The sequence below is a fragment of the Squalius cephalus genome (assembly GCF_949319135.1).
Source record: "Squalius cephalus genome assembly, chromosome: 18".
Classification (NCBI taxonomy): domain Eukaryota; kingdom Metazoa; phylum Chordata; class Actinopteri; order Cypriniformes; family Leuciscidae; genus Squalius; species Squalius cephalus.
Genome location: NC_137139.1, coordinates 3,453,851 through 3,477,339, shown reverse-complemented (window position 1 = coordinate 3,477,339; position 23,489 = coordinate 3,453,851). Strand labels below are relative to the sequence as shown.

The window sequence follows — 23,489 nt, the reverse complement described above, 5'->3', positions numbered from 1 at the left end:
GCTTGCTGGCTCTGGATGATCGCGTTGAGCTCCTTCAGGAAGCCCGCAGCGCTCGCCGGAGTCTCGGCCATCGCCGCCTCACTCTCCCGCACCGCCCGGAGTCCCGCGTGAGAGAGACGCACGCGTCCCGCGCTCAGACATGCTCGTGTCAAACACTCTGCGTCTCACTAAAGCTGAAATTAATATAGTTTCATAATCACAGTTCGGGAAGGAGTCAGTGGTTCAGAAGAGAATATTAAATCCCCTGGCCTTACACCAGAATGCACTTCAGTGGTGACGCAGTTTCACCCTGATTAAACCGCATGCGACGCGACGCGACGCAACAACGCTGCTGTCAACACTGCAAATAAACCCGCCGCACGCGTAAACAAAGGCTTTGATTGGTCGACTAGTTGTCCACGTCACGATTGCGTGAAGGACGCGTCACGCTTGCAGTGCTGCAGTTCCATTCATTTGGAGATCAGACGAGGATAAATCCCACATTAATGTCCCATTCCAGAGAGTCCACCTTCACATGCGCGTTCACGTGTTCGCCACATGATGTCGCCGCGACACAACGGGAGCAGATCGTGTTTCTGTGTGTCAATGATAGCAAAAATAGAGTAAAAGCAACATAAAATCGCTTTAAAACTGCTGACGAAAAGCAAGCACGAAGGCATCATTGTAATGTCTAATGTTAAAGTTTGTTTTTACGCTCATGCTCATTGGAAGCAGGACTAAAGTGACGTCGAATGATGAGCACTTTATAGCCTATAGTTTTTCACCTTTATAGGCTACTTTATACTTCACTAAAGCTGATAGAGATACACGACGCTCGTTTGGCCAAGAAGCCACACACAGAAACTGAATCATTTATTCTGGCCATGCTTCTATACTGAACAACTTTGGGAAAATATTGACACATTTATTAAAGATAATATCCAGCAAAGATATGTCCATAACTTTAAAAGACATTGGATACTTTGATCCTGACCCTACTAAAAATAATGCTTTCTTTGTTATAAATTTAATCTATCTTCTTTGCTAATTTTATGTCCATAAATGTAAGTTTACCAACAACAAACCATTTTTTTGAAAGAGTTTAAAATGTATCTTAATACAATCACATCTTCAGTAAATAAGAACGACTTCAGTTTGTAAGGACTTTAATTTGAACAATGCTGATAGATTAATATCTTACCTTTGTGTTCTTTTCTTTTCTTTACTTGTTTTCCTCATTTGTATTCGGATGTCATTGAACATGTCTAAGAATCTCTGAGACACGTTTTGAGTATTCTTCTGGGGTTTAGTTCCTCATATCTCACTGAAATATAAATAATGTTATTCTTGGTTTTATTTTTTTTTTTTATTGTATTTTTATTTATTTATTCAATCTTATTTTGTTCTTGGCTAAATATTTTATACATAAAGAGTAAATTTAGTCAAGTCAAGTCACATTTATTTCTATAGCACTTTTTACAACACAGAGTGTTTCGAAGCAGCTTTACTGAGATAACAGGAAAATAATGCAATAGAGCTTGTTTCCAGGAGAAAATAGCGTCACAGTCCAGCTTAAGTAAGTTCAGTGATCTTTCATTTTTGTAGTAACAATGTATAAATTTAAATAAATATAAAATAAATAATACAATTTGTTCAATAAAAAAATATAATTTTTTTAAATTTACTCCGAGTTCACAGGTCGAACGAGGTGGGAGAAACCAAAATCCAAGCAGTCTGGAACGCAGTCGCGTCTTATTGGGTAAATAAATGGATTTTTTGTATATCAATGCCTCAACGGCCCAATAAAATATATGGCAGTATTTTTAGTATTTCCAATACTGTTTCTCTGAAATATCTCCCTCTTCATCTGATGATGCACAGACCCACAGTGGCCGAAACACTTGTGTAAGGCGTTCCAGGAGCAGAGGTCACCGCTGAAGCACTGAGAGCTCGCGTGGACATGTCAGAGGATATTGTAGAATATTAAAGTATTGCTGTGCAAGCTGTTAGGCTTTTCTATTGTTTATGAAGTGAAAATGACAGTAAACCAACTTTGACCTTTCAGAGTCATTTTAATACATTTAAATGTATTCATTAGCAGACACTTTTCAACAATAGGCTAAGTTTTAAAATAAGACATTATACATGTTTATCTACAGGTAGGCCTACTAAAATAAATTTGACAGCTGACAACATTAAATGAATAAACCTTAAAACATCAACAAATGGATTTCTACATATTACATCTTAAAAATGACTCTATTAAACTGCTCTGACATACGGGCAGGTTAAACTGTAAAAGACAAGCTGGCGTTCACTGATGTGACTCTGTGATGAAGTCCGGCGTCGGTCATCAGTGTCGCTCATGTTCAGAGATCTAGCAGTGTCAGATCAGCTCCTGCTTCTCCTGACAGACTCAGTTTCTCATGATTCAGAAGCATGAGAGTCCTTCATCTCCTTCAGGAGTGAGTGATGTGTTGAGTTTCCACCAATCACAAGCCTAAAGAGCCTCTGAGGAAAATACTGTCAGGATCAGGATGGTTAATCTTTAATTTGGTCATCTTTCAGAAAAAAATGGTATACTTGTTTTACAAATATATCCATTTTCATACCGTTCAGATTTGACAGGATTCTGACGCAGGAAATGGCTGCTGGCATCCATATAGGAGTTGTGCTCATTATTAGAGCAGGTTAAGGCATTAACAGGATTTTTAGTTGTTCAAATTCTACTTTTTTTTCTAGCAAAGTTCCTAAAGCTGCTGTGTGCAAAAATGGGTGAAGATCCGACCAGTGGCCGAGGAGGAGTTTCTCAAAAAATTCAAAATGCCGGAAGAAGAAGAGGAAGAGGAAGAAGAAAAATAGTAACCCATAGGGTCATAGGAAACCAATAGTGCCCTGACTCGAGCCTTGAAGCCTCATAAAAACACACATGCCGTGTCCACATACACACATTGTGTTCTTGGCCACTTGAGAGCGCAGTGCAGTGCTCTTAATGCACACTAAACCCATCGGTATTCGAGGCTAAGCGTATCCCATCATGCATCATGTTCGGGAACTCATGATGTGCCCCAAAACGCGAGATGTCGAGGAAAACATTCCACTGTAATCTAAATTAATTAGATACATATATAATTTGGTAGTAAAATGTTGAGTGTTGCACATAAAGTGCACGTAAAGTGTTGCACATTTTATTGGTTCAGAGATGAGTGTGTGGTGTGTGTAGGCTTACATTTGCAACTGTTTCTATCACTTAATTACAAGCACCACAATTGTAAATGTGTGTCTTCTGTTTCATAGCGACTACTGAACAGACCTGTAGAAGATTATTTTAAAATGCAAAGTATGAACATATAATAAATAAAGCTCTGTAAACACTTGCATTTTTTTGCAAGACTATAAGTGTGTGTCCCATTGAGTAATCAAAAGTTCTACACACACTTGCTGTCTTTACGCCTACTTGAACACTTGGGAGAAATACGTCATACAAGTAGACAAGTGGTCAAGTGCAAAGACCGCAAGTGTGTGTATTTGGACAAGGCAACAGACTCACTAGGGTTCAGCCTTCGTTAGAGAAGCGCACTGAGACTCGAGGGAAGGAACCGAGAAATGAGACGCAATGACACCGCAGCAGCAGCACTTCTTCCTCCGCTCCATCGGGTGTCAGTGAGTGTGTGAGTGTGTGTGAGTGAGTGAACGGAGAAGAACGCAGACACTTCACCGGGCTGAGTTAGGAAACGTGGCCTTAAGCGAGTCGAGCGGATATCAATGAGAAACACACTCAGTTGTGAGACACACACTCTCAGCTGTGAGACACACACACTCAGTAGTTGACTCTCAGCGCAGACTGATATCTAGGGTCTCTGAAGGCGCAGATCATGGCTGATGTGGAGCAGAGCGCGCCGGGGCCGGACGGGTCCAGTAACGGCTCCGACGCGGTGAACGGGACCGCGGGCCGGTTCGTGTCCAGCGCCGAGGGCACCGCTCTGGCGTACGGGAGTCTGCTGCTCATGGCCCTGCTGCCCATCTTCTTCGGGGCCCTGCGCTCCGTGGGCTGCTCCAAAGGCAAGGTAACGTTACTGAGACCCTATCCCTGTCAGATGGTGTCTGAGACAGATCGTGGAAAAGCCACATGACTGTTTAAATCTGTACACTATCAACATGAGCTGATGTAGACATGAGTTTAGTGCGCTCGGGTCGTGTGGAGAGTCAGGGGTGCTGCTGTTAAATGATGCTGATGATTTACAGGCCTGTTACAGTGCCATATGTCACCCAGTACATGATGTGTTTCACATTCATAATCGCATCCACTGATGCCTTATGTGCTTACTGGAAATTGTGTTATTTACTTACTAGTGTAATTATGTCGTTTCATCCAAACCTGTATGATTATTGTGATCCTTTTGAAGCCATATTCAGACTATGAGAACTGACTCCACTTTCTGCTGCAGCTCTCACATCTTAAGTTAGAGATGCACCGATTGCAATTTTCTTGACCGATTCCGATTTTTGATTTTTTTTTTAAGTGTGATCTGCCTATAACTATTTGTGCAGATTTCTATTTTCTTTCAAAAATTTTTTATTGATCTACTTTTCTTCAATTCAATTTTCTTTTTCATAAAAAGGTAAAAAGACAGATAATAAGAACAAATAAACGAGCACAAATAAATGCAATAGAATATAGAGAGATATGAAATAAACACGGCTTTAACTTTTTGGGTACTATGCAGTATATTCGGGTAAGAAATACTACAGAAATTAAGTAATCAAATGTAAAATAACACTGGATAGCCTTCATTGGAAAAATTAAATACAGATTAATGCTTAAAATTAGTTACAAAAGTTATTCAGTCAAGAGCAGATAGTGATTTTCTCTTTTGTTCTTTGATTAACATGACAGACAGCATCAGGAATATTAGACTGTTGTCACTTTAAGAGCTTATCCAGTATACTGATCTAATATACAGATCTAATATACTGTAAGCCCGTTTATCGGTCCAAATGGCAGTCTCCGTTACTGTCTTTCCTTTTACGCAACACAACAAGATTAAATGAAATGCATTTTCTCATATGTATTACCTCGTTATTTCATCTGACTCCATAAATGAAAAAGGTTTTAATTATATCTGAGCATCATTAAAAGTGAGCAAATGTTTGATATATTCTTTTTAACTCTTTAAGGATATTTTACCCGTTCCAGATTAGGAAACTATATCGCTAAGAGGTCCTCACGTTTTCTGTTTTTAACGCTGGTCTCACGTTCACAAGCTCATCAGTTTTGGTCACCAAACAGAGGTAATTGTCTATACCTGAGATCGGTCACATCGGTCGTAAATTAAAACAGAGGTAAGACACACCCAGATTTTGATTGGTCTAGCAGCACTTTTGCTGCCCTAAACGGAAATTCACTTATTGTCTTTGCAAAACACGTACACTTTAATGCCAAATATTAGTCGTCATTAATCTGACGCAAAACTTGCGGGAACGTACAAGTCCGTTTAATCTACTTGGGAAAGCAATTTCAGAGTCAGTCGGAATAAAATCAAATGTAACAATTTATTATGTCAGGTAAATGCCAATTACATAACCAGTTCAAAGATAATAAATACAAAACATCAAATGCTCTGGAATAAAGAGAAAAGATGCGAACCTGACATCAGAAAGAGAGTCTCGGCCACTCTCAGCATCACGGGCTAATCTGAGCTACAAATCGCCCCGAGCCTCTTCAGCATCTCCCTAAACACTCAGACCAAGGCAGAAACCTCTTCAGACGTAAACATGAGTTCACAGTGGGAATTGGCATTAATCACCGTCCCAGACTTACTGGGGACAGAAGTTGATTTACATGGGGGCACACCCACCGCAGTTAACAAGATATATCTCTAAACTCTCCACACCTTATTAGCTTTCTGGTTTACTTCTGTGGGAATGAGACCTTTGTACCAGTCGCACTGAGACATTTCAAATGATATCAAACATGTATAGTACTGTATGATAATTGTTCACATTAAACCATATAGATCTTTGGGTGAATTCAGGTTGGGATGGGTGAAGGGAATGATGTGTAAATTGGGAGGTGATCAACTCAAGTGTGATATTGTCTTGAATGAGGATGATAATATCGCAAGAGAGTTCAAATGTTAATTTCCTTTGTTTTCTCAGAGAGTAGCCCTCTCTTCCAGTTCTTCCAGTTTCTCCAGTCTTACAATACTGTAACACAACATGTTATCTTTCTCAACTAATTAGGTTCCAAAAATGACTGTGTTTAACTGAATACTTGCCAAGACAAATTCTAATTGTGTGTGTATTTGACCTAGGGCTGTTATGATTCCTCTTAAATTCATGTACTCAATTTTTAAATATCCTTGAATGATTTACCCGTGTTGAGTAGCCGGCAAATACCGGAAGTGGTGTATTCCATTGACGAGAATCTATGACCTGCATTATTACTGCGTTTTCTGGCTACACGATATATATTAAAACCATTTAAAAATCATAACATAGCAATAACATGTGAATTCACAAAGACTGCGATTACATTAAACAAATATATGCACCGTGAGTTGAATAGGCTATGTGCTCTTAAATGAATTACATGTGTGCAGGTCATGTGTGTCTTTTTTATAATAACATGCATTTGGTGAAGCATATAAAGTCTGACGCGTTTCGTGTTGCATTGTTGTCATTTACATGTGTGGAGCGCGTCTCAAACTCCATCTCTGCATGCCGTGAGTTTGGACTTCTTATAACGTTCATCTGGGAATGCAATGTGTGCCATTTCAACAGATTGGTTAGGTAAATCATTCATAAACCTGCGTCAACATAGGAGAATACATCAATACAGCTTCCTAAATAAGCTAACTGTTCATCGCAATTTCAAAATAACATTTTAAACCCTCGCTCTGAGTTTGCATGTTTTGATGTCCACATGTTCTTGTTGAAGAAATTACAGTGGCTGTAGCATTTCTAATTTCCTAATATTAAGTGGACATTTTAATGAAATGTCATTTGGCCAAAAACAAGGATTTGATCAAGGCCGTTGGCGCCCTCTTCAGGCATTTGTTATAAAACGTAATGGACAGAGGTTGATTGTTAGTCTTATGTATATTACATTTTGTATTTTAGCAGTATTGTTCAATAAAACCATAAGATTACTTGCTTTTGATGCTTTATTTGAACCAATTATAATTGCCTCATTATTATATGTATTTTAAGTCATTTTAAAGGCTATTGTTCGCCTTAGGTCTATTTTTTTACCACAAAAAAAATTATCCGATTAATCATCAAAATGATGGACCGATTACTCGATTACCAAAATAATCGTTAGTGGCAGCCCTACATTGACCGTTTAAGTGCAGTAAGCCACTAATGTTGTCTTTTTGAGTTAATTCTGGCAACAAAATGGTCCAGTGCGGAATCGGTAAGACATGAGACTGACCAGCCGGTTACCAGTCCGGGCCAATCATGCGGAAAATAGTCCGATTCCTGTCTCAGGCCGATCGATTGGTGCATCTCTATTTGGGGTTAGTTCACCCAAAAATGAAAATTCTGCCATTAATTACCCACCCTCATGTCGTTCCAAACCCTTTAGACTTTCGTTCATCTTCAGACCAGTTCTGTACTCTCCATTGACAGCTACGCAACTGACACTTTGACGCTTCAAAAAGATCATAGAGATAGTAATACTAAGCCATATGAATTAAGCGGTTTAGTCAATTTTCCATTGGTTCTTGCTGAAGCTCAAACGTGCTGCGTAACACGAGAATGAACCTCATTGGTTCTCATAAGTTTTTATACTAATAATGTTATAATACATTTTTAATGGCATTATTCTGTTTCTACTGTTTTTTTAAAATATAAACGTTTAAATTGTGGCTGTCAGAAACATGATGGATTAAATATTATGAAAATGTAATATGTAATAGTGCGTAATCATTTAGCAAAATGCTCCTCACTAGAGTTTATTTTTCTAGCTGACTTTTGAGTTTGTCAGAAGTAACAGAGCGCAGAGCTTATTGCCATTTATTCGATGGGAGGAGCTACAATGTACTGTGCATTCAACTGAAAACTGAAAAGCAAGTTGCAGAAGTGTTAAAAAAAAAAGCAAGTTGCAGAAGGCAAGACCCTGATAAGAATAACTATTTTAACACTGAATCTAAAAATAATTGCTTTAATGATATATATATTAGCGACAGAACTTACCATACATCCAAAACCATGCTGTGTGCTGGGATAGACACTGTGTGTGTGTGTGTGTGTGTGTGTGTGTGTGTGTGTGTGTGTGTGTGTGTGTGTGTTAGGGTCACCCCGGACTAGATTTCCCTAGTCTACTTGCATGATATTAATTTAATTACTTAAATATACAGTATAGGCCACGGGGGGAGTGGCATTGGAAAATGGTTTGTTTCAGGGTTGAGAAAGAATATTATATGTAACATTGTTCTACATTACAGAGAAAAACTGAACCTGGGCCTTTAAAATATAAATTAGACATGCGCCTAATAATAGCACACAGTTATCTAGGTTAACGTGTGAGTGAGCGGAGATGTAAAGTGGCTAATATTAGGCTACTAGTGGGATGTGTCAAATAAGCCATGCTTGAGGTCGAGGAATGATCGATTGGATTTCCGGCCCATCATCATGATGGACCATCCGAGTGTGACGTGTTGAAAAATGTCTGATATGATGTTTTATGTGTGAATATTCCCAAACTCTCTGTCAGTGTGATCTCTCTATGGGTTCTGTGATTGTCATATTTCTAAAAATAAATATAAAAACATGTCTGTATTAAAGTAAAAATGATGGTAAACACGTCTTTGGAATGGAATTATAACAAGTACTTTTGGTGTCTTCGTCATATTTATTTTCATTTAAAAGCAACAGCACATAAATGCCACCCAGCACACGAGTGTGAGTCGCGTCTACATGTGATCCACCGCGAGCAGAGAGAACTGTCCGGCTCAGTCGAGGCGCATCTCACACAGCCCAATCATTTAGAGCGGAGGCGCATGTGGACTGACGGTGTGAATGTAGTCTTCGTAAATGAAATAATAGGTTTATTGCACAAAGTAGACGGTGTGTATATGTTGTGACCCTGACAGGATCTCTCTCTGTGTGTGTGTGTGTGTGTCAGAATGCTTCAGATATGCCTGAGACCATCACGAGCAGAGACGCCGCTCGCTTCCCCATCATCGCCAGCTGCACTCTCTTCGGCCTCTACCTGTTCTTCAAGGTGACGTGTGTGTCTGAGTGTGTGTGTGTCTGAGTGTGTGTGTGTCTGAGTGTGTGTGTGTCTGAGTGTGTGTGTGTCTGAGTGTGTGTGTGTCTGAGTGTGTGTGTGTCTGAGTGTGTGTGTGTCTGAGTGTGTGTGTGTGTCTGAGTGTGTGTGTGTCTGAGTGTGTGTGTGTCTGAGTGTGTGTGTGTCTGAGTGTGTGTGTGTCTGAGTGTGTGTGTGTCTGAGTGTGTGTGTGTGTGTGACTGTGTGTGTGTGACTGTGTGTGTGTGACTGTGTGTGTGTGACTGTGTGTGTGTGACTGTGGGTGTCTGACTGTGGGTGTCTGACTGTGGGTGTCTGACTGTGGGTGTCTGACTGTGGGTGTCTGACTGTGGGTGTCTGACTGTGGGTGTGTGTCTGACTGTGGGTGTGTGTCTGACTGTGTGTGTCTGACTGTGTGTGTCTGACTGTGTGTGTCTGACTGTGTGTGTCTGACTGTGGGTGTCTGACTGTGGGTGTCTGACTGTGGGTGTCTGACTGTGGGTGTCTGACTGTGGGTGTCTGACTGTGGGTGTCTGACTGTGGGTGTCTGACTGTGGGTGTGTGTGTGTCTGACTGTGTGTGTCTGAGTGTGTGTGTGTGTGACTGTGTGTGTGTGACTGTGTGTGTGACTGTGTGTGTGTGACTGTGTGTGTGTGACTGTGTGTGTGTGACTGTGTGTGTGTGACTGTGGGTGTCTGACTGTGGGTGTCTGACTGTGGGTGTCTGACTGTGGGTGTCTGACTGTGGGTGTGTGTCTGACTGTGTGTGTCTGACTGTGTGTGTCTGACTGTGTGTGTGTGTCTGACTGTGTGTGTCTGACTGTGTGTGTCTGACTGTGTGTGTCTGACTGTGTGTGTCTGACTGTGGGTGTCTGACTGTGGGTGTCTGACTGTGGGTGTCTGACTGTGGGTGTCTGACTGTGGGTGTCTGACTGTGGGTGTCTGACTGTGGGTGTCTGACTGTGGGTGTCTGACTGTGGGTGTGTGTGTGTCTGACTGTGGGTGTCTGACTGTGTGTGTCTGACTGTGTGTGTCTGACTGTGTGTGTCTGACTGTGTGTGTCTGACTGTGGGTGTCTGACTGTGGGTGTCTGACTGTGGGTGTCTGACTGTGGGTGTCTGACTGTGGGTGTCTGACTGTGGGTGTCTGACTGTGGGTGTCTGACTGTGGGTGTCTGACTGACTGTGGGTGTCTGACTGACTGTGGGTGTCTGACTGACTGTGGGTGTGTGTCTGACTGTGTGTCTGACTGTGTGTCTGACTGTGTGTCTGACTGTGTGTCTGACTGTGTGTCTGACTGTGTGTCTGACTGTGTGTCTGACTGTGGGTCTGACTGTGGGTCTGACTGTGGGTCTGACTGTGGGTCTGACTGTGGGTCTGACTGTGGGTCTGACTGTGGGTCTGACTGTGGGTCTGACTGTGGGTCTGACTGTGGGTGTGTGTCTGACTGTGGGTGTCTGACTGTGGGTGGGTGTCTGACTGTGGGTGTCTGACTGTGGGTGGGTGTCTGACTGTGGGTGTGTGTCTGACTGTGGGTGTGTGTCTGACTGTGGGTGTGTGTCTGACTGTGGGTGTGTGTCTGACTGTGGGTGTGTGTCTGACTGTGGGTGTGTGTCTGACTGTGTGTGTCTGACTGTGGGTGTCTGACTGACTGTGGGTGTGTGTCTGACTGTGGGTGTGTGTCTGACTGTGGGTGTGTGTCTGACTGTGGGTGTGTGTCTGACTGTGTGTGTCTGACTGTGTGTGTCTGACTGTGGGTGTGTGTCTGACTGTGGGTGTGTGTCTGACTGTGGGTGTGTGTCTGACTGTGGGTGTGTGTCTGACTGTGGGTCTGACTGTGGGTGTGTGTCTGACTGTGGGTGTGTGTCTGACTGTGTGTGTCTGACTGTGTGTGTCTGACTGGGTGTGTGTCTGACTGTGGGTGTGTGTCTGACTGTGTGTCTGACTGTGTGTCTGACTGTGTGTCTGACTGTGTGTCTGACTGTGTGTGTCTGACTGTGTGTGTCTGACTGTGTGTGTCTGACTGTGTGTGTCTGACTGTGTGTGTCTGACTGTGGGTGTCTGACTGTGGGTGTCTGACTGTGGGTGTGTGTCTGACTGTGGGTGTCTGACTGACTGTGTCTGACTGACTGTGTGTGTCTGACTGTGTGTGGGTGTCTGACTGTGGGTGTCTGACTGTGGGTGTCTGACTGTGGGTGTCTGACTGTGGGTGTCTGACTGTGGGTGTCTGACTGTGTGTGTCTGACTGTGTGTGTCTGACTGTGTGTGTCTGACTGTGTGTGTCTGACTGACTGTGTGTCTGACTGACTGTGTGTCTGACTGTGGGTGTCTGACTGTGGGTGTCTGACTGTGTGTGTCTGACTGTGTGTGTCTGACTGTGTGTGTCTGACTGTGTGTGTCTGACTGTGTGTGTCTGACTGTGTGTGTCTGACTGTGGGTGTCTGACTGTGGGTGTCTGACTGTGGGTGTCTGACTGTGGGTGTCTGACTGTGGGTGTCTGTCTGACTGTGGGTGTCTGACTGTGGGTGTCTGTCTGACTGTGGGTGTGTGTCTGACTGTGGGTGTGTGTCTGACTGACTGTGTCTGACTGACTGTGTCTGACTGACTGTGTCTGACTGACTGTGTGTGTCTGACTGTGGGTGTCTGACTGTGGGTGTCTGACTGTGGGTGTGTGTCTGACTGTGTGTGTCTGACTGACTGTGTCTGACTGACTGTGTGTCTGACTGTGGGTGTCTGACTGTTGGTGTCTGACTGTGGGTGTCTGACTGTGGGTGTGTGTCTGACTGTGTGTGTCTGACTGACTGTGTCTGACTGACTGTGGGTGTCTGACTGTGGGTGTCTGACTGTGGGTGTCTGACTGTGGGTGTCTGACTGTGGGTGTCTGACTGTGGGTGTCTGACTGTGGGTGTCTGACTGTGGGTGTCTGACTGTGGGTGTGTGTCTGACTGTGTGTGTCTGACTGACTGTGTCTGACTGACTGTGTGTGACTGACTGTGTGTGTCTGACTGTGGGTGTCTGACTGTGGGTGTCTGACTGTGGGTGTCTGACTGTGGGTGTCTGACTGTGGGTGTCTGACTGTGGGTGTCTGACTGTGGGTGTGTGTCTGACGGTGGGTGTGTGTCTGACGGTGTGTGTCTGACGGTGTGTGTCTGACGGTGTGTGTCTGACGGTGTGTGTCTGACGGTGTGTGTCTGACGGTGTGTGTCTGACGGTGTGTGTCTGACGGTGTGTGTCTGACGGTGTGTGTCTGACGGTGTGTGTCTGACGGTGTGTGTCTGTCTGTTTTTGAAGGATTGTTTTACTTTTGTCCTGCAGATTTTCTCTCAAGAGTACATTAACCTGCTGCTCTCCATGTATTTCTTTGTGCTGGGAATATTAGCACTGTCTCACACGATGAGGTATGACACACACACACACACACACACACACACACACACACACACACACATGTAATGCTGTGATAATATGAGGTGGTTTAGGAGGTTGACTGTTGGTGTTGTTGTCCCAGTCCCTTTATGTGCAGAGTTTTCCCAGCAAACGTGCCAAACAAGCAGTACCAGCTGCTGTTCACACAGGGCTCAGGAGACAGCAGAGAGGGTGAGTGTGTGTGTGTGTGTGTGTGTGTGAGTGATGCTGAAGCTCTGCAGATCGTCTGAAGCCTGTTTTCTCCTCAGAGATCCTCAACTATGAGTTCGACACCAAGGACCTGATCTGCCTGTGTGTGAGCGCTGTGGTCGGGGTGTGGTACGTCCTCAAGAAGGTACAGGACACCAGTGTGTGTTTCATAGAGAAACTGTGTCTCGCCTCTCCAAAACGCCACGCCGATGTAGATCATCGTTTCAGTTCTCCTTTTGTCCCAGAGTCTGCTTGCAATGGTCCATAATGTTTGAACGAAACCGCAACAGTGTGAGCACGCAGATAGACGTCTGTCGCCGTGGTTACTGTGGCGGTACGAGCGGAAACCAGGCATAACGTGGATATTCCGTCATTGACTGGGACAGGGACGGGCGCTATTTCTCTGAATTTATTAATTAATTCCAGCGGTTCCCGGGGGAAGCAGCGGTGTTGATCACTGATCTTTACAAACACAGTATTGATACTGTTAATACTACACTACTGATGCATGGAGCCAGTAACTGTGTGTGTGTGTGTGTGTGTGTATGTGAATCAGTGTTTAGGATCCTGTTGAAACAAACATTGATGATTTTTAGATGGCAGAGTGAGACACACACATCTGTGAGCAGGCGATATATAACTTCTACAGTAATATCGTAATTGTTGTTCTGTCCCTCACTCTACCAAAGCTCTGCTCGAGAGTCTCCGCATGATGTAGCGTTATCACGCTCGCACCGCTTGCTCCCACTGGGGGATTTACTCTATTTAAAGGCAGGAAAATTCCCCTGTATTGAGTATTTGTCTTTTAGGCTTTATAGTTAACCAATCAGAGTGCTGCCCCTATTATGTTGTGAAATATTATTACAATGTAAAATAGCTGGGTTTTTTTTTTCTTTGTTTCTCTGTTTTTCTGGTTTGAGTTCATGTTTGGATGTCACGTACATGATTAAGCTCAAATGTATTGCTGAGTTTTGCAGCGAGTGCATGAGGCTCTGTGTGTGACGTGTGTGTGTGTGTGTGTCCTGACAGCACTGGGTGGCCAATAACCTGTTTGGCCTGGCGTTTGCCCTGAACGGGGTGGAGCTGCTCCACCTCAATAACGTCAGCACGGGCTGTATCCTGCTGGGGGGACTGTTCGTCTACGACGTGTTCTGGGTAAGAGGGTTCTGGTTTAGCGCGCTCATGTTCCGTACAGTACGTGACTGTCTCATAACTCCGTCCTCCATTTGCTTTAGGTGTTTGGCACCAACGTGATGGTGACTGTGGCCAAGTCCTTCGAAGCCCCGATTAAGTGTGAGTATGTCCATGACCCCTCACGCTCACTCTGCAAGCTAACACTGTACGCTCACACTGCACGCTCACACTGTACACTCGTGTGTGTCTGTGAATGGTACACATTCAATATCTCCATTTCGCATAAAGAATCGTCTAAAGCAGCTGCACTGGTTGAGTGTGCGGATGTAATGTGTAGTATTATTATATGCAATTACATTTTACATAGTGTTTAGCATAAAGTAATAACCAGTTCCCTCATTTTACTCTATAATAATTAATATTTTTTTAAAACAGGGTTCTGGGAAAATCAAGGAATTGATTTCCAGGCCTGCGAAATTTAAAGGTTCGATCAGCGATTTCAGGCCCAAAAAAGGCCCAAACATAAATGATCACATTCCAATCACGGACAGGGGCGGGTGTTGTGAGGTTTTGTGCTCGTGTTCTCCGACTTCGCGTGCAGCCGTCATAGGCAGCCGTGCACGAGCGCAAAACCTCACAACACCCGCCCCTGTCAGTGATTGGTTGGAACACTATTTGTTTTGGTTTTGAGTGGTTGGTGAGCGCAGCTGTTTTTGTGCAGATCTCAGCGCATAGGCTGCCTACAGAGACGCGGTGTTTGACGGCATGCTTATGGGGCGGGCAGCTAGCGGATCGTTAGGAAAGATTAGATGAAGGTGATCATTTATGTTTGGGCCTGAAATCGCTGATACAACCTTTAAAATTACAGCGTATAATAGCTACTATAACATATTCCATTAGCTATAAATTCCATTAGTCTTCAGATCTTTATCCAGTCATCACAAATGACTGAAACAAGTCATGAGTTTGTTCTGTCGGGAGGAGTGTACAGATTCCCAGATTCCCCTGTTCTCTTCTGTTGCTTCCAGTGGTGTTCCCACAAGATCTGCTGGAGAGAGGTTTGGGAGCCAGTAACTTCGCCATGCTGGGACTGGGGGACATCGTCATTCCGGGTAAATATGAGATTCAGACTTCCGAGACTCGTGAGATTCAGACGTGTGTGTCGATGTGAAACGCTCATCATCTCTGTGATTGCTCCCGTCAGGAATCTTCATCGCTCTGCTCCTGCGCTTTGATGTCAGGTAAAGTCCTCGGCTTGGTTTGGTCTGGTTTCGGCCGCTTGCAGATCTGATTGTCATGCTCTCGTCATCATCTTGTCGTCCTCTCTCAGTTTGAAGAAGAACACCAGAACGTACTTCTACACCAGCTTCCTGGCTTACATCTTCGGCCTGGGCCTCACCATATTCGTCATGCACACCTTTAAACACGCGCAGGTAAAAACGCATCATAGTTGTCCTTCGTCTGAGCAATGACCCCCAGCTGGCACTGAATGTGTGCTGTCCTGCTGTGTTTCCCAGCCTGCTCTGCTGTACCTGGTGCCGGCGTGTGTGGGCTTCCCCGTGCTGGTGGCTCTGCTGAAGGGAGAACTGACCGAGATGTTCAGGTGTGTGTAGAGCAGTGTTGTGCAAGTTACTTCCAAACTGTAATACATTATACACTCACCTAAAGGGTTATTAGGAACACCTGTTCAATTTCTCATTAATGCAATTATCTAATCAACCAATCACATGGCAGTTGCTTCAATGCATTAAGGGGTGTGGTCCTGGTCAAGACAATCTCATGAACTCCAAACTGAATGTCAGAATGGGAAAGAAAGGTGATTTAAAGGGATACTTCAGGATTTAGCATTAAGCTTTGTATTAGTAGAAAACATGTAGTATTTTCGAATTACCATGCTTTCCACCCTCATATCCCCCTGAGACAAGAGATTTATCTATTTTTTGTCTGGAAAAAATCCTCCGATGACGCAAAAATCATCATTTTGCGTCATCGGAGGATTTTCTGTCCTGAGGCTAAAGACTACAGCCAGTAGGAGGAGCTGTCCCGCATGTTTTCAGCCCGCCCATACAGGGTGGGATCTCACTCACAGAATGTACACAGTGTCAGCCGTCTTTCTTTGGAAGCTAAGCTAGCAGGCTCTTGTTCTGTGGAGAAAGCTGAGTAGTAGGAGAAAGCTGAGTAAGTAGGGGTTACCATCCTCCTTTTCCCAGACTTGTCCGGCGAGCGAGGCCGTTCAAAATGTCCGGGATTCGGCTTTTGCTTTCTGCGGTCGCCATTCATTGTTTACATGCACACCTCTAGTTTCAATCTAACTGAATTCATTCCGATCGGTGAATCTGAATGTAGTGTTTACATGAACGCTAAACAAGTGATCGGTTGATGTGCGTTTTAACATTGCTAAGAAAATTCCCGCTCCTCCTTTGCGAGACCGGCGCGTCTCAGTAATGACGCCACCGGCCTCGCGCCGTTCTCCCGCGGCCGTCAGCCTCGTCCTGCTCGCCACAGTAAACGTGATGAATGGCGACTGTAGAACGCAAAAGCCGAATCCCGGACATTTTGGGCGATCCCGAAATCCCAGGCAGACTCGTCACGGAGACTCACTGGTAGCCTAACCTTGTTTTAAACTGCGCTCTCTTACCAGTAGGCGTGGCCTCCTAGGGCAGCGAAGCAAGTGCATTCTGGGAGTTGTTGTCTTTCATCCACCTGAGCCAAAAATACATTTTCTGGCTTTTCTCAGGCTAGAAAGCTCCAAATTAAAAAATTTCTTCACATTTCTTCTACATAAATGACCTATTTTAAATACACATTCATCTTTCCAGAGGTGAAGTATCCCTTTAAGCAATTTTGAGCGTGGCATGGTTGTTGGTGCCAGACGGGCCGGTCTGAGTATTTCACAATCTGCTCAGTTACTGGGATTTTCACGCACAACCATTTCTAGGGTTTACAAAGAATGGTGTGAAAAGGGAAAAACATCCAGTATGCGGCAATCCTGTGGGCGAAAATGCCTTGTTGATGCTAGAGGTCAGAGGAGAATGGGCCGACTGATTCAAGCTGATAGAAGAGCAACTTTGACTGAAATAACCACTCGTTACAACCGAGGTATGCAGCAAAGCATTTGTGAAGCCACAACACGCACAACCTTGAGGCGGATGGGCTACAACAGCAGAAGACCCCACCGGGTACCACTCATCTCCACTACAAATAGGAAAAAGAGGCTACAATTTGCACGAGCTCACCAAAATTGGACAGTTGAAGACTGGAAAAATGTTGCCTGGTCTGATGAGTCTCGATTTCTGTTGAGACATTCAGATGGTAGAGTCAGAATTTGGCGTAAACAGAATGAGAACATGGATCCATCATGCCTTGTTACCACTGTGCAGGCTGGTGGTGGTGGTGTAATGGTGTGGGGGATGTTTTCTTGACACACTTTAGGCCCCTTAGTGCCAATTGGGCATCGTTTAAATGCCACGGCCTACCTGAGCATTGTTTCTGACCATGTCCATCCCTTTATGACCACCATGTACCCATCCTCTGATGGCTACTTCCAGCAGGATAATGCACCATGTCACAAAGCTCGAATCATTTCAAATTGGTTTCTTGAACATGACAATGAGTTCACTGTACTAAAATGGCCCCCACAGTCACCAGATCTCAACCCAATAGAGCATCTTTGGGATGTGGTGGAATGGGAGCTTCGTGCCCTGCATGTGCATCCCACAAATCTCCATCAACTGCAAGATGCTATCCTATCAATATGGGCCAACATTTCTAAAGAATGCTTTCAGCACCTTGTTGAATCAATGCCACGTAGAATTAAGGCAGTTCTGAAGGCGAAAGGGGGTCAAACACAGTATTAGTATGGTGTTCCTAATAATCCTTTAGGTGAGTGTACAATACTTGTTACTGTTATTTAAAAGTAATTCTTTACCTTACAATATTACTGTCTCAGAATTGTAATGCGTTACATTACTCCTGTATTACTTTTGAGTTACTTTCACCAAAACAACTACAGAAGTAGAACAACATTCTAAAATGACTAGGGCTGTAACGATTCCCAGTCCCAGAGTTATCCTTCCCATCCAGATCCAATGCTACCACATCTTTAAATTACTATTAGTATTATGTGAAGTTAACATTATAAAATACATAGACCTACACCACAAAAATAGTTGAGGATAAATTCTTTAAATTTGGGCAATTCCAGCGTGATGGACGTGACATTTGCAGTAAAAACTTGAAATATAAATTCTCATATTGAAACATCTGTTTATACATCCATGCTACTCCCTTAATAAAGGAGTCCAGACATTAGAAAAATATCAGTCTACATATGCGTTTTATATTTAATATGAGGGAAATAGACATGTGTGACAAAAAATCTTTAACTTTTAGGTAGCAAAATATTTTTTAGTAATTCTGTGAATTACACTGCGCAAACCAAAAGTAATATACCCACCGGATGAAGAAGGGTCGGCTCTCCACAGAACATAATATATATATATACTGAAAGCGGCACTAAAAGACTGCTTTACTTTCACATAGACCTCAAACAGCCTTACATAAAGCCTTTCTTTAAAGTGAATTTCGTTTTGTATTAATTGTGTCTCAATTTTAATCTGTTTCATCAACCAATTGCCTGGATTTAATAAATAAATATAGTAGACGAGATAATCAGCACACGGAGGCACCGGCGCGTGAACTGGAGCGTGTCTCATAAATGAACCGAAACTCAGCGCCTACTTGCCTCACAGACATGTCTACTTTTAAACAGAACAATTCAAAACGAAAGAAAACAGACTGCTCTCTGCTTATGTAATCCGTATGAAGTGTGCATTTCTCTCTGGCGCGTTCACTACTGAAGATCGCGAGTCAGCATCGTCAACTTCATCTTTGCAGCCGACACTGACACAGAAAACACTTGTTTATTAATAAACAATTAAAATGTTGTCGATCCTTGCTATATTTGACATATTCATAATCACAACTTTTGCCGGTTCTTTGTGACAGCTTTTAGGTGCTTTATTGGCAGCGCCACCCTTACATTTTACATGAACGCGTCACCACCGCATCAAAAACATGATGAAAAACACCACCTAAACATAGACTAATTGGTTAGAGAGAAATCACAGAACAAACTGAGTAATGCGCATACGCCCATCTCGCGAATGTACAGTCGTCTTCTACCATATTCTCCCATTATCCGCTCTTCCACTGGCCAGCGCGAGCACAGAGACCGAAATCATGCCTCGCGGCACTCCTGTAAAACCTGCCCTAAACACGCCGTCACTGGACTATGTCACACAATACAAAGGTACACCAGCAAGAGGGAGATGAATGAGATAAATCGCCATACAAATATATCAGAAGCTGTCATTTAGTCGTTATTTACAAACACCACACACGGCTATTGACTGACCACGAACAGGTCATAACTAACTTGCATTTTTCATTCGTTAATGTCTCGCGTCTTGCTGGGGTTTTTTCCCCACGTTTTTTTTTTTAACAATTAAAATTTGGGCTAAAAGTGTGTTGTAACGCAAGCGTTACTGAACATGTAACAAGTAAAATATTACTGAAAATTGATTAGTAATGCCTTACACTACTTTGTTACAGCAAAAAGTAATATGTTACTGTAATGCATTACTTTTGTATTGCGTTACTCCCAACACTGGTGTAGAGTGACCGTCACACACACTCATGCACACACACAACACACACATGCTTCTCTCTCGCACCTGAAGCCAGTGCTGGCGTGATGCTGGCGCTGTGTGCTGGTAGAGTTTGTGTGAGGAGTGTGAGAGATGCAGAGAGTAGATGAGGGCTGGGCCAGTAGATGGCCAGTGTCGTCGTCGTCATCTTCGTCGTCATCATCATCATCATCATCGTCATCATCATCATCAGGCTGCAGACGTCCTGCTCTCCTGTGAGGGTCACTGAAGGAAGCAGCCTAGACCGATTGTTTTGTCAGGTTTTGCACTGGACTTCTTGCTGTGATAAGGCCACTTACAGACCTTCTTCTTCTTCTTCTTCTTCTTCTTCTTCCTCCTCTTCCTCTCCTCCTCCTCCTCCTCCTCCTCCTCCTCCTCCTCCTCTCCTCTCTGGTCCGGTCCTCTGGCCCGCAGCTATGAGTCTTCAGAGGAGGTTTTGCCGCACACCCCTCGGCTCACACACTTCCCCACGGTGTCGGGCTCCCCGTCGAGTCTGGCTGAGTCCATGCAGCGGCCCGGCCCGTGCTCCTGCTCCCCCCGCCGGCGCAGACACACACACACACACATGTAGCGCTGCGGTCCTCACGCAGGTATCCGCTCAGTGCCTCTCCTCGCCTGTCCTGTCGGCATCCTCATGCTCACTCACAGCTGCAGAACACACTTGTGGCCGCTTTACACACACATTACATAAAGCAAAATGGTATATCAAATCATTCTGTTATATCTTTCATAACTTCATAATCATCTTTATACAAACTTTGGTATATAAAATCCTGAAACCTAAAAATTTATTGATTTAAAAAAAGAATACCATTCATTTTACTTATTTGTCTTTTTTTTTTTTTTTTGAGTCCTGTTGTCCTCTACAGAGGGCATAGCATATGAATAAAATATCATTTTTCAATATTTCTTCCAAATTGTAACTAAATGATGTAATGACACGGACAAATAAACATAAATTCACAGAACTTAGTTCACTAGTCTCACTGCTAACACATTACAGTTCATATCCCAGAAGTCTTCTGTGTTTGCTGTGTTTAACTCATTTTACCTGTAGTTCTGTCTTCAGGGAGCGTTTCAAGCTGTCCCAGGACTTGTGTTTGTGTGTTTCTAGTCGTGTGGGCGCACATCTGTCACTCATGTCCACTACAGCAGATGATCCTTTATTAATATCAATAATCTCAGGGAATAACAGGGACAGATCAGCCCAGATTTAACAGCTTGTTTAACTCTTCTCTCGTGTCTCCTGCAGGTATGAAGAGTCTTCACCAGAGGAGGCGTCATCGAAAGAGGACGTGACAGAATCTGATAAAGACAAATAAAAGTGGAAAACAATCATTTGTTCATCATGGTGACGTGGTCGTTCGGCAAACGCTGGTGTTTTGAGCCGCTCACGGCACTTCTCCACTCTTTTAATGACGTACCGCAGCTTTCAGTGCCTGTGTTTCTCCATCGTCCCTTGTGTCATTGCCTTCAGCATTCAAATATGAAATTATGCTTTATTTGCTTTCAAAATGTTTTAGTTATTATGCAGTATTTGAATAGGGTAGATGTTTGACTTCCTGCATGTAATGTCAGATTACTATGCAGATTTATTAAACATCTGAAGTCTGGTACCTGTTCCTGTGTAGCGGCTTTCTGTTTTTTGGCTTTTACTCTGCGATCTCGTAAGGGATTCAGTTTGTGAAATTTAAGTAATTGTCCATCTTTTGTGAAATGATGGGACAAAGCATTCTGGATGAAATATTTTTACTTTATACAAGTGTAAACAAAAGTGGGACCAAATATCTCTCTAGGAAGTGAAAGTATTTTTATGGATGTGGTGTGCGGGTGTTGAGTTTAGTTTTCTCTGTCCCAGTCGTGTGTGTTTCTACACCTCATGCTTGGCTTGGTCACCATCGTTTTACAGTCTCCTCTTGTGTATTCTTTATTTCCTCAATGTAAAAGTGTCAAAGTTTAAGCTTATGTGAGGAGCATTTCTTCCTCAATATAACTTTTATTTGCATTAAACTGTGGTGTTTACCACTGTAGAAAAGCACATCACCAGTGTTTGTTTCAATACTCTTATTTACTCTATATATAAATTATATAACCTATACATATACATTGACATATGCCTATAAAGTTTTGTAAACAATATGAGAACAACCCTGCGGTGTTAAATATTGTGTAATACACAACCTTTTTGCGGTGTTAGGCATTATCATCGTCATCATCAGTGCGTCTACTGCCCAGCTCATCCAAAACCAGCTGATCTTCACATCTACTGACACTGAACACTTCTCTGTGTGACATGATCGAGGGTCTTTAACTTTCATTATTAATGAAATTGTAATGAACGCAACTTCCACACTCATATGATTGACAGATAAACAGCAACAAGTTAAAGAGGGCCAACATCATTATTCAACTGAACTGTGCACATGCATTTTATGTTTGTTCTTGCTTTGTCTAAGAATGAAAATAATCGTTATTACACATTAGATGTATTATTTTACTCTCTCACATGATGTGCATATAGCGAACACTAGAGGCAGTAAAACAGCAAGCACTTTGAATCATTTTCACTTGTAGATTAATAGATGTTTTCATGTGGCTCCTTGCACAATATTATGTTATGACCTCAAAACACTTTTTACCAAACTGCATGATTTGTAAATGAGTACATTTTGTAGTTTGCATCACTACAACCAGCTCCATTAGTTCAGTTTGACTGATGTGTTGAGCTTTAGCTCAGCTGGAGCATGACTGTACTTGACTGCAGAGGGCGAAAGACGGGTTATGATAAAAGACAAGCTGAAATTTCATGGTTATGATTGCATTTTTGTCACGTTTGCTATTGTTAACTCTATCTGGGAAGTTTAGGGGTTAGTGTAGGTGTACGTTATTAAAACGTGATGGAGCATTAAGCTTTTAGCGCCACTCACCGGACACTTCGTTTCAGAACTGCAGTGATATCTGGACCTGAGCCTCGTCTGTGAAACCGGGGGTTCGAAATCTAGAAGCGTAATGCAAATCAGCTTCCTTTATGAAAACTGCATGCTTTAGTTCAAGCTAGACACATCATGACATGCGTTACCTTGACATGAGGAGTGCCAACACTGTTCCACAGTGGCCTTGCCTGAAGACAGGAATTTTAAGGAATAAGGATTTTACACAGACATTACAATCTATTACAATGTTGTCACTGCAAAACAAACAACACAGACTTTGTTTGGTAATTGAGTATTAATTCGAATGCACTAATTTCGCGGGGCCGAGGCAGATACATCTTCCAGTGCGGACATACGCAAACCCTCAAGTTCTGCTCCGATGGGGAATTGTTGCTCCACTAGACACTCATCACGTGCCCTGGACTCTCCGGCACAGGGACAAACATGTCGACGCTGTCAAAAGCTGAACCACATTGCAAAATCGTGTCGGTCTGCTCCAGTCCAAGCTCCTACACAAAGAAGCCCATGTGCTAACGCTAGAAACCCTGCTGTCATCCACTTAATCAACACCAGTTCAGCAGGGGTTTCTACATGTGCTGTTCATACAGCGGGTTCTTGTGTTCCTCTGCTGCCGGACTCAGGGCTAAGCTCTCGCTGCTCAACATGGCCTCTTATACAGGGGCTAAGCTCTCGCTGTTCAACATGGCCTCTTAAACAGGGGCTAAGCTCTCGCTGTTCAACATGGCCTCTTAAACAGGGGCTAAGCTCTCGCTGCTCAACATGGCCTCTTATACAGGGGCTAAGCTCTCGCTGCTCAACATGGCCTCTTATACAGGGACTAAGCTCTCGCTGCTCAACATGGCCACTTA

The 23,489-nt window shown here is 43.4% G+C and overlaps 2 protein-coding genes across 4 annotated transcripts in view; one reads left to right on the top strand and one right to left on the bottom strand.

Moving 5' to 3' along the window:
• The window catches only part of iqsec1a (IQ motif and Sec7 domain ArfGEF 1a), a 134,071-nt gene extending 133,591 nt beyond the window's left edge, over positions 1–480 (bottom strand). Inside the window, exon 1 of one of the 2 annotated variants that reach the window (XM_079850251.1) lies at positions 1–480. This exon is cut by the window's left edge and continues 120 nt beyond it. In XM_079850251.1, coding sequence (XP_079706377.1) covers positions 1–71 — 71 coding nt within the window. In that variant the 5' untranslated portion in view covers positions 72–480. The other variant, XM_079850253.1, reaches the window with a different exon arrangement.
• Positions 481–3,503: 3,023 nt separating this feature from the next.
• On the top strand, positions 3,504–21,725 carry hm13 (histocompatibility (minor) 13). Of its 2 annotated transcripts, none has more exons than XM_079849438.1 (12): positions 3,504–4,046; positions 9,110–9,208; positions 12,546–12,628; positions 12,739–12,827; positions 12,905–12,990; positions 13,875–14,000; positions 14,081–14,138; positions 15,008–15,091; positions 15,184–15,220; positions 15,310–15,412; positions 15,497–15,582; positions 20,940–21,725. In XM_079849438.1, the coding sequence occupies exons 1-12, from the start codon at positions 3,855–3,857 to the stop codon at positions 21,007–21,009; spliced, it is 1,113 nt and encodes a 370-aa protein (XP_079705564.1). In that variant the 5' UTR covers positions 3,504–3,854; the 3' UTR covers positions 21,010–21,725. The 2 variants fall into 2 exon arrangements, with proteins under 2 accessions (XP_079705564.1, XP_079705563.1); XM_079849437.1 differs by lacking the exon at positions 20,940–21,725 and adding an exon at positions 20,102–20,280 and having other exon boundaries at positions 3,645–4,046.
• Positions 21,726–23,489: the final 1,764 nt, after the last annotated feature.

What these genes read in the sequence shown, in the direction of transcription:
- hm13 (XM_079849437.1), top strand. Translation starts at nt 3,855, where the DNA reads ATGGCTGATGTGGAGCAGAGCGCGCCGGGGCCGGACGGGTCCAGTAAC. An exon ending in CTCAGGAGACAGCAGAGAGG is followed by an intron (nt 12,828 to 12,904) that starts GTGAGTGTGTGT and finishes TTTTCTCCTCAG; the next exon opens with AGATCCTCAACTATGAGTTC. An exon ending in GAACTGACCGAGATGTTCAG is followed by an intron (nt 15,583 to 20,101) that starts GTGTGTGTAGAG and finishes TCTGGCCCGCAG; the next exon opens with CTATGAGTCTTCAGAGGAGG.